The sequence below is a fragment of the Agrilus planipennis genome, unplaced genomic scaffold, assembly GCF_000699045.2.
Source record: "Agrilus planipennis isolate EAB-ADULT unplaced genomic scaffold, Apla_2.0 scaffold183, whole genome shotgun sequence".
Taxonomy (NCBI): domain Eukaryota; kingdom Metazoa; phylum Arthropoda; class Insecta; order Coleoptera; family Buprestidae; genus Agrilus; species Agrilus planipennis.
Window position 1 is genome coordinate 207,459 of NW_020438983.1, and position 11,541 is coordinate 218,999.

The 11,541-nt window shown below is 31.8% G+C and overlaps 1 protein-coding gene and 1 long non-coding RNA gene across 4 annotated transcripts in view; one reads left to right on the forward strand and one right to left on the reverse strand.

Moving 5' to 3' along the window:
• Positions 1-9,925, forward strand: part of LOC108737791 (monocarboxylate transporter 9) — a 15,623-nt gene extending 5,698 nt beyond the window's left edge. For 2 of the 3 annotated variants that reach the window (XM_025975566.1, XM_025975567.1), the window contains exons 3-8: positions 1,566-1,836; positions 3,443-3,723; positions 4,176-4,436; positions 4,493-4,964; positions 5,506-5,697; positions 9,552-9,925. In XM_025975566.1, coding sequence (XP_025831351.1) covers positions 1,566-1,836; positions 3,443-3,723; positions 4,176-4,436; positions 4,493-4,964; positions 5,506-5,697; positions 9,552-9,703 — 1,629 coding nt within the window. In that variant the 3' untranslated portion in view covers positions 9,704-9,925. Of the gene's footprint in view, positions 1-1,565; positions 1,837-3,442; positions 3,724-4,175; positions 4,437-4,492; positions 4,965-5,505; positions 5,698-9,057; positions 9,126-9,551 lie in introns of all 3 variants that reach the window. The other variant, XR_003231315.1, reaches the window with a different exon arrangement.
• Positions 1-11,541, reverse strand: part of LOC108737795 — a 198,204-nt gene that overhangs the window by 124,499 nt on the left and 62,164 nt on the right. The window lies entirely within an intron of this gene.

The window sequence follows — 11,541 nt, forward strand, 5'->3', positions numbered from 1 at the left end:
TTTATGGAGAAACAATATTAATTTCTGCTAACGAAGCCGCGGGGACAAGCTAGTATTAAATATAAATAAAATGTGCGCACTTCACATTAAACAAAAAAATATTTAAGAGTTATTGCAATTCAATGTAAATATTTACAAATATGCCGGGACTAATTATTTTATTAATTTTACACTGATGCTTTTAAAGGAAATTTGGATGTCATTAATAATGATCTATTTTGATATCATTTAAGCATTTAGTTGAAAGAAGTCAATGTATTTATTTACACAATATGAGTATTAAAATACGAATATCATGAAACCCTTCAACTTTAATGCAACCCATTTAACTGAATACAACTCTGTAAAAAACTGTAACGAAACAAAGAACCACATTAATGTGAATAGTAGCATAAGTAGTAAAGAAAAACAACTTCCATTCCTTACAGAATCAAACTCAGGATGGATTATTTATCAAATCTGTTTATTTCACAGGGTTTTAACTATTGTACTTATGTTATTTGTTATTTATTATATATTTATACATATTGTGTTGCACAAATTGTTTTACTTTTTCATAAGAACTAGACAATTATGCACCATTGTCATGCAGAAAAAGTATCATTAAATCTAAAACCTACATACTTTAATAGGCAGTAAAGGCGAAACGTCGATGTTGATTTGTCAAATGAAATGTTTTTTGTATCCACTCTTGCTTTTATTGTGTTATTGGAAAAGCATAGTGTGTGACCTAAAATGCAGTTTTAATACGTGTTATGGAAGGTGATAGAATAGATGGGCGATTTCAATGTCAAAGTAGTCATTAGTTTATAAATTACAATTATATCTCTCATCAAATGATACGAAGTGGTTCAAAAAACAATTCCCTTTATGATGTGCGACTGACAATTGAATGTAAAGAATAAGTAACCAACGTTCAAAAGCTATGACTCGGTCTTTTCCAATTGTCCAACTTTTTTAAGTCATTGGACGACGATTTGCGTAAATGATTGACTTACTTTCGACGCTTCTTAATGGGTTCTTGGTGTTATCAATCAAGCCGTACTAATTTTTATGTTTCTATATTTGAACCCTTTAATTATTACTAAATTTGTCCACTCTTGAGATGCCAGTTCAAACATCCAGCCTTCAATATTGAGATCTGCTCCTTGACGTCCTATTGTCTACATTGAATTAATTATTATTAAAGAGACCATTGGTCGATTTGGTATCATTTGATGTGAAATATGATTAGAAACTAATGAATTATTTGTCTTTGAAATCGATTATCGACTTTATCTGTCCCTATGTGTAGAAGAGAGAAGGAGACAGTAATGTGGAAGTATTTTGGACTTACGATTAGCACATTATCATTATCATTTTATTTCATTGTCGTTGTTCATTGTGCGACAGGAGACTGACCACAAAGGTCTTTTCTGTTGGGTTATGTGCTTATCGATTTTTTTATACTCCCTGTAGTAGTCTTAAAAAATTAATTTTTAAAATTCTATTATATTTCTGCGCTCTCTATAACGGAATAAAATGCTTCATTACAGAGAATTGAAACTGTCTTCATTCACTTTTAGCTATGCACAAGATCAATAGAACAATCCTTTGGAATTCTTTTTGGAGACGTCTTAGCCGAAATAGGTGTAGCGACGACAGGATCAGCTGTGATAATGAGTACCTTAGATGCGTTAATTAATTTTTCTGGTTTATTTGTCGGCCCTTTAATTCGTGCCTTTTCTTATCGAAAAGTATCTTTTGCTGGCGCCTTCTTAACAGCTCTGGGATTAATGATGACCTCTCCAGCCCGGAGTATGACGCATATAATTGCCACATACAGTATTATTAACGGTAAGTAAGAAAGAAATTACCATTAATGAATCGTGAATGGATTCTTAATTATTAAGTTTTCATTGTTGTGATCCTTTCTAAATTCTTCTTTCTCTTCACTATTGTTTCTGAATAATTATTATCTTGATCCAATTTTATTCGGCTTGCTAATATTTATTCTATTGTAAAGTAATTAAATTGTATTTGAAATTCAAACCTTTATCTTTATAAATGGGTATGGAGCAAAACTTTTTGTGAAATATTAATTTTATGTTTAAACAATTGTTACAAAGATATATCTAACGAGTCAATTCATCTGAAAAATGTTGCTGCATTGCTTTTTTTTTACTTATTACGTATAAACTTCCCAAATATTATCTACAATTTTATTTTACCAAATTAAATATTTTTCATCAGTGGTCGATATACATACCTACTATACAAGTAAAATTTTATCGATTGGTCTGTTATTAACAATAACCTGAAAACCTAAAGATGAATAAATTTTTATATTTTTTTTTATAATATTTAACTGCAAGATTTATAATTTCCTCTACTATTTACTAGTGCAAAACCGAATCAAAATTAAGTATTAATTTGAAAACAAATTCAAGGCCAAAGTGGGTAGTAATGTCTTTACTGAGTTATAGAACTAACGCTAACGTTTCGTCTCTTTTTGGGAGTCTTTATCAAGACTACAGTATATATAAATTATAGTTGAACAAAATTTAATTGCAGTAGACACGTACTAATTTCTTTTAGTTATATGTTGTTTATAAATAATAATCGGTGTCTGCAATCAGTACATATTTTTGTAAACTATTAAAATCCAACAATACATGCATTAAAATAATAAATAAATAAATAGTTATACAGAACGATGTATAAATAAAATGAGAAATTATTATAGCAATAAAAACCACATGGTGACATTAAAGAACGCTATTACAATAAGACAAAAACGTGAGAGAAAGTTGTAGCAAAAAAATTGTAATTTTTTGCAAAAAGGAGTTAGTTAAGTAACTAATCTTAATTTTGAATGATGAACGGACAATAAATTTATTTATTATTAATATCCTTCTTAAAACTACTTAATATGGATTAATTAACTACTGACTAACTTATTTGGTGATTACTATATGCACTAATACTTAACTAACTACCTTTTGTAAAAAATTACGATTTTTTTGCTACAACTTTCTGTCACGTTTCTGTGTCCTTAATGTAGCCAGGTAGTTTTGAAATGCTATAATAATTTATTATTTTATTCATACATCGTGTTGTTTTTCAGTAAAGTTTTTAACTACATATTTATTTATTTATTATTTAATGCATCTGTGTTGCTGGATTTTAATAATTTACAAAAATATGTACCGATTGCAGACACCGATTTATTATTTATAAACAGCATATAACTAACTAAAAGGCCTAGTACATGTCCACTACAATCTAATTTTGTTCAACTATTATTTATACATATTTTAGTCTTGATAATGTTTACCAACAAGAGGCGAAACGTTGATGCCGGTTTTATAACTCAATAACGACTTACTTTTGACCTTGAATCTGTTTTCATATTAGAACTAGGAGAAGAAATAGCAAATTGATTAAGTATTAATTTTTACAGGAATAGGTGTTGGTTTAGCATCTTCAGCAACTTTTGTTTCCTTAAACCATTACTTCCTTAAAAAAAGAGGTCAAGCGGTAGGATATTCGATGGCAGGAACAGCCTTCGGTATGTTCGTCATACCACACGCTGTAGGGTTCCTATTGGAAATGTATACGTTTAGTGGCGCTATTCTAATATTAGGCGCAATTGCTTTACATGGACTGGTAGGATCAGCCCTTTTACAACCGGCCAAATGGCATTTGGTTCCAGATAAAGTCATAGAAGAAGAACCGATAAAGGTGAGATCTTAATATTACAAGTATTTGCAATCTCGTATTCAGTTATTGCTATTTGGTAGCAGTTGATAGAAATGAATGCGTTTTCATTAAGACACTTGGGTAACTGCCTCACATGCTGTGACTTTTTTGAGGTCAACTATATCTTAAGAAAATTATTACTCGGAAAAGTTGCGAAATAGTGAAATCGCGAAAACAAAATGAAATAATATAAAACTGCCTTTTATATTTCATGCTGCTATTATAAGATGTCCTTTTATTTTGCTTCAAACGAGGTAAGAGAGTAGTAAAAAAAGTAGTTACCATATACTGAACATTCCGTGATGTAATTCAAAAGCAAAATTTGGAGCAACAAATTTAAAACACATTATATACCTATTCTCGTCTAAATGCCCCTATTGTTTAAAAAGTGGACTAACATTTTAAATTTTTCTAGCCCATTCCGCCTTTTGCAGGAAATGGAAACAATAAAGGAAGCTGAAGAGGATCTGGAAAGTGATGCCACTTCTCCCACTTTAATAACCGTAACAACTAATCCAGATCTATCTCCCAAAGTGTTTGACGAACGACCCTTGACCAGAAAAGCGACGTTTCCTCGAAATTTTTCTACCATGAGTTTTTTAAATAGACGCAGAAAGACATCAACCGAATCAATTTATTCCAGTATATCTACCATGGATTTTACGGGATCAAGTTTCCATCTTCACTTGCAAGATGTCAGTATTCGTTTTATAATTTAATTTAAAACATATTAAATATTATTATTTTGCAGCCTGTTAGAGAAGAACCGAAATGCAATGAAAACGGACTAACAGTTCCACTAGCTCATGGTATACGGAGAAATATGAGTTATCCTGCTGTTCAAACCCATGACAGGGAAAACAAACTTCTCAAGGAAATACGGGAGAGAGAACCTCTGCACTTTGAACCAAAAAAGAAAGATACTGTTTGGAAAAAGATAATTGATTTCTTGGATTTAGACTTGCTAACAGATCCGATATATTTAAATCTTGTATTCGGTTTATCAGCGTTCTACGTGGCTGAACAAAATTTTAAGATGTTACTTCCATTTTTCTTTAACAATCTTCAGTACACGAAACAAGATCAAGCGAACTTCTTGTCGATTCAAGCTGCTGCTGATAGTTCTGTTCGGTTAATCTTTTCACCAATTTTTGATAAATTTAATATCAGGAAACGAACTCTGTTTTTTATTTCTATCTTTCTGCTCGGAATTAGTCGATCAGGTAAGAAAAAGACTTATTCCAATTTTGTTTTATTCTACTCTAATCATCTTCATTTTTTTCTTGTAATTCAAACTAAAATAAAAAGACGTGCATCTCATCCATATTAACACATAATCAAACTGAAACTTGTTGGCATACACGATTGCACCTCCTCTGTCTTTTTAAAAGTATCCAAATTGCACGTGTTTACTTACAAACTGTGTTACATTGATTTCCATAACGACTCTTTCTGGCATTACCTTTGCTAAAAAAGTTTCACTTCAAAAATTAATGCAAATTTTTTTCATGTGCAATCGGAGTAAACTGTTTGTTACTTGATTTTTTTGTTCTAATATTTCTGTAACTTTTTCTTGCTAACAATCCATAAGGAATTCTCAATGAATAGGTAAAACTCCACATCAATAATGTTCGCAAATTTGTGATAACGTTTTTCCTAAAATTTTCTATTTCTAATTTAACTAACTCAAGCTAAAATGGCGAAAGTTGCCAAATAATAAAGTAGTTTCAGTTGTTAAATGGATGTCTTCGTGTTTATTTTCAGTATTAGCGGAACAGACTGAGTGGACGATGATCGTGATTGTCCTCGTTATTTGCGGGTTCTTTAGAGGCTGTGCTCTAATTAATTTCACAATAACCATAGCGGAATATTCTTCCTTGGAGAAGCTTCCGGCCGCATTCGGTCTTCATATGGTTGGTAAAGGAATATTTGTAGTGGCTTTTGGGCCACTTCTCGGTAAGTACTGATAAATTATTTAAAAGTTTTTTTGACTCCTTTATGATGATGAATCCAAGCTATCCCTGATTGTTTTCCAGCTTCTCGTTCCACATCAAAATTAACAAAAAAGTAATAGTTGAATATAGGCTTTAACGGCTGACGTCTAGTTGAACAGTATTGTATACAAGGCTGAAGGGACGTGGTCTGTTTGGATTATCTCCTAACGTTTCGTCTACAATTGCGGTAGACATTTTCAAAGGGGATGTGGTAAACGACGTAAAGTTTGCTGCAACGGATGTGATAATCCAAACAGACCACGGCTCATCATCCCGAAATACAATACTGATCAAAAAAGTAATAGACATTTTGTACTTGTTCTTATACAGTGGAATTCGTTTATTATGACTCCGCCTATATTGACCAACCACTTAATATGAAGTAATTGCAGTGTTAAGTTTGGTTTTCATATTAAATTCTCTATAAGAACGTTTGCATATAATGACTCCGTTTAAAATCACATATTGTTTATTATAAGTGATTTTTCAAGAAATCATATCCGGCTATAGTGACCTAAATGATTAATAATAACATTTTCGCTCATTTTTCTTACCCTTCTTATGTATATTCACATTATAATTCATCGTTCTTTTTCTTTTAATAAATATACATAATTTGTAGTTTTTCTCTCTATTAAACTAAATAACTAACCAAAAATGGAAAGTTGTTTATTTTGTAAGACTATGCTTTGTGTGACGCCCGCTTAGTATGACGCGTTTGTCATTTCCCTACGATGTCATTACAAGCGGATTCTACTGTACCTAAAGAAAAATAATAAAATTTAACCCAATCGTTGTGTTGTTGTACACTTATTGCGCATTTTATTCTTTTTTTTTTTTCGTTAGAAGAAAACTGATACGCACACCAATAGATATGTTGCTTAACAATAATGTAATTGCAGGTTTACTATTACCCGGTTGTACGCAGAACTTGTTACAACTGTTTTTGCGGTAGGCCGTTCTTTGAAATTGCACACAAAAAAACGGCATTCTAATGATATCGCAATAACAGATACATATCTAACGACAAATATGTAAGAACTTATATCATTATCACTATGAACCGTAAACTAGCCGAGTCCGTCCAAAGGAGACAATTTAACCAAACAACCCACGTAAAATATTGGTGATTTTTAAAAGAAACAAAAAATTAAGTCTTTTGCATTTACCTATCATTTCGAACATTATAAACTGATTAAACAATTAATTTTTAACAGAAGATAAGTAGTAATACTTGACGAAGTCTAAATACACTAGATTACATGAAAGAAGCATCAGGGACCATCGTCATCACCATAAGACCGTCAGTCCGTAAAATTAGAACAACCCATTTCCTTAACTATATGTGAACAGTAATCTAATCTAGGTCTAACTCCTCTTGCTAGGACGAAGTGTAAAAACAACGGTAGCCCTAATACTGAGTCTAGTAAGTTTTTGAAAAACTTTTTATTGTTCCTTACACTTATTCTGACAATTCATAGTGTTTAAGATTATCCAGTAGTTGAACACGACAATTTTGATCGTCATTTTCAGCATTTTTGTCAATTGAACTAATGAAGTATTTTTTCTAGAAGCTTTATCTTTATCTTTAACTTTTTAAGTATAAAACAAAGTCGCTTTCCCGCTGTCTGTCCCTATGTGTGCTTAAATCTTTAAAACTACGCAACGGATTTTAATGCGGTTTTNTGTTAATAAATATATACAATTTGTAGTTTTTCTCTCTATTAAACTAAATAACTAACCAAAAATGGAAAGTTGTTTATTTTGTAAGACTATGCTTTGTGTGACGCCCGCTTAGTATGACGTGTTTGTCGTTTCCTTTCGATGTCATTTTAAGCGGATTCTACTGTATTTAGTTTCTGTACATTTTTAATTAAATTATGTAGATATGTATTTAAAGTAGTTACAATCAATTTTTATAAACCATCGATCAACACCATCCCAGATCTACAGCTGTCGAGTAATTATGTTATTATTCCTATCATTTGGTTGCATTACTTATGCACTGCAATTACATTATCAAGGTTTAAAGTCTGTGTTCGCTGATATTACCAACGTGATGCATTGCAGTACTGATAAATGATAGCATATTGAAGAAATTGATCAATAGTATAGGAATTTAATAAAAAATAATTCAATAACTGACTATTTCAGTTTAAAATTTGTGTAAGTCATTTTCCACAAAAAAAAGAATTAAATGTGTGGTTTTCGCTAAAAAGGGGTACAGTACATAAATTTGAATTCATATTATAATAATAAAATAGGCACATTATCAGGGGAACAGAAAATATATAGACATACGGTACCTTTTATCTAGAAACTAGCTTTTCCCCGCGGCTTCGCTCGCAGAAATTAATATAGTTTCTCCATAAAACCTTTTAACTCTTAATTCACCCTTACAACGTTTTAATTTTATGTAATGTCGCCATCTTAGATTTCAAATACAAACGTAGCAACAACATTTCATCCTTAAGGGTCAGTTTTTAAAAGTTACCAAAACACGTATTTGCTTAATTTCAACAATGAGCAACCTTCGACTAAATCCGAGTACAAATAAAATATACCCCATGGAAAACTTGCAACCTATTTTAATTTGAATAATTATATTAAACAGCATATATACTAAGCTTCACGTAAATTCAACCACAAATAAAGTATGTCCCGAACAAAAATTGCAACATCTTCCCACCCTTTGAAGATTGAATTCTTTAAAATGTCGATATAGGTCTTTCAGAAATTAAATGAGAGACGATTAAAACCAAGTTTCAAGTAAATCTGACCACAAATAGTATATGTTCCATTTAAACATTGCAATTCGTCTCCACCATTCATCCCACCCAATAGAGATTGAATTTTTTAACCAGTTTCAAGTATATCGGACCAAAAACTAACATGCAATCTTTGCAAACCTCTTTCAGCTTCCTAAAGAAGTAGAATTTTGTAAAATGTTGAAATAGGTATGTATATCACTAATTTTATATGAAAAAGCATTAAAGCCAAGTTTCAGGTAAATCTGACTATATATAAAACATACTGAACCAGAGACAACATCACGTTTAGCTGACAGTTGCGCATTGTTATACCATTTTTAACAAATGCACGGCTAGACTAATGTTTGGACTAATAAATTTTTCATTTTGCTGTCAGTTGCGTTTTGTCATTGCATGTCAATTGCGTTTTTCGCGTGGAACGTGATAAAAAGTGTCCTATGTCCTTCTCCTGGTTCTATGCTACCTCCTTACCAATTTTTAGCCAAATCGGTTCAGCCGTTCTTGAGTTATAAATAGTGTAACTAAAACGAATTTCTTTTATATATATATAGATTAGTTTTATATGGACGTTGATGACTTTTGACACGCATTTAGGACATCAACACGCGCGAAGCCACGAGTAAAATCTAGTGTAAAATAATTATAGTTTTATGTGGTCCCTTTTTTATTAGTGGTTATAGCAGTACGGCAAAAGTCGTAAACGACTTTTTTATAGATTTATTTCACACTCATTGAGATCACATTATAAAAATGGTACATCAGTCTGTCTTTTACGTTACCCCCAAATTTGTAAATTTTAAAATTAAACTTCTCCCAAAATCTCACGAATTCGATATAAAAATAACTACTTTGTACATTGGTACACCCTTTTAGGGTGAAGTAAAAAACAATAGTTTTTCTGCCTGCTTATCTAATGATAATTTAAATTTTTGGCTACCTATAATATACATATGTATATGAAAAATTGATTGTAGAATTTTATTTCTGATTCCTTTAAGTTTCACAAATCCATCTAATACGATAAAAATATTTTATGCGTTTGCAGGTTATATTCGGGACAAATCTGGAAGTTACCCCCTTTGTCTACATTCACAAACGTTTTTCATCATGTTATGTTGTTTCGCCTGGAGTATAGAGTACATCGTTGTATGGGCAAAGAATCGAAACAAAGACAACAAGAAACCAAATAAAAGCTGATAGTTGCCATTCATTATTATTCATAATAGTCTCATTGTTAGAGTAGTAAACAACTGACGGTCTGTGATTTTATTATAATTAATAAGCAAAGCGGCATTTTCATTATGACTTAACTCACTTTTACTCACTTAAGATATTTATAAGTTGTTGCAGACTTCTCATAATATTTTAGTCGTGAGTTTTAAAATAAAATGAACAAACTCCGTTTGTTCGTATAAACTATTTTGACTATTTTATTTACTTCCTTTATTCTCACAAACGGACACTCTAGCATTTTCTCACAAATTGCTTTAAATGATAAATAGGATAGTCCAAAGTCCAATTAAAACATTTCGGACATTGGCAGTAATAATTAAAAGTTTACATAACAAAAACATTAAAGGAATTACTCACATGATAAATAAACAGAATATTGCATAATGTGTGATACGTAATTAAAATCTTAATTTTTTAACTTTCAAGTTTATTGAGAATTTATCGTAATAGGCCCGAAAATAGAAATAAGAATTTTCAACATTTTTTATCCATCGAAATTATTTGTTTGTTTGATCAAAACAACCACGAAAAACTAGGTTTTAGAATTTCTTGACAAAAATGTACTCGAATGAATTTCTTTTGGAGACTGAATTCTAAATATCAAAAATTTTTAGTTTTTATTAAATAATTAAAATTAATGGTAAGATTATGTAAGTTTTATACTCGACGCTCGACGGTAGTGATTACAATGTAAAATAAATATTCAACTGCTATGCCGACTATCAAACAAACAGGATGACATGACCACAGTACACCCATTTCATTGGTGCTGTCTTTTCTGGATTATAAAATCTCTCCATTGCACTACAATTAACAGAGACCCACTAAATCGGTCGAATTTACCATCGCCGCTTTTCCTTACCGTAACCTTATGATCTTTCAGCGTATCCAACATTTATCAAAAAAGAAATTTGACAGAGAAAGAGTCATACAAGACACATCTACTGACTGACGTTTTTTTTTTATTAGGGATGAGCCGGGTACCCGGTTTGAATCAGGTACCTAGCGGATATCCGGCACCTTTTTTAGGATCTGCTCTGGTGCCGGATAATGATGCTAGGTACCTGGCAGTGCGGGGTAATTCTACCAGAAAAAAAATCGGTTGTCTGTAAAGTCGGTTTACTGACGATAGTTGAACGTGACAACGTCATAAGAAAATACTGATGGAATGGTTTCATTTTTCAAAAGAAAATTTTAATTTTATTTGTTTGATAGATATTTTGTATGGATATAGAGAAGGAGGCAAATGGAAATGTATTATTGTATAGCAGCTGTCCACCCGGACGCATCGCTCACTCGAGTAGAAGAGAGACAGATGTCGAACGCGGAGACCGATTGTGCCTCTTTGTCGCTCGTTCCGCGCTCTCGCTTGCACTTCAAGCCTTAAATGGAACGCCTCCGAGCGAGGTAACGCCGCATGAGTCACGTTTTTTCGTGCGTGCAGCCGGCTCCATCGAATTATAAGACGTTGTCACGTCAAAAAAGAAAAAACAAACACCAGCAATAATAATAATTTAATAAGTATACTAAAAATTTGCGTAATAAAAAATAATAATATGATGTTGTCATCTTGTAGACTTTTAGTGTTTATAAACTTTATAGGCTCGTTTCAACGGTTTTAACTCAACCCTCTTGTTTAAAATCCCCAACCAAGAAATACATTGGTTTAGTGTTTAAATGTCTTTTTGAAAGGGACTTATGTGGTTTGGAACGTTTGTGAGGGTGGTATTTAATGGAAAGCCCGTCAATACGAAGGGACGAACCATTAACAGCAGTACTTTTGCCGGGTACCCGGTTATCCA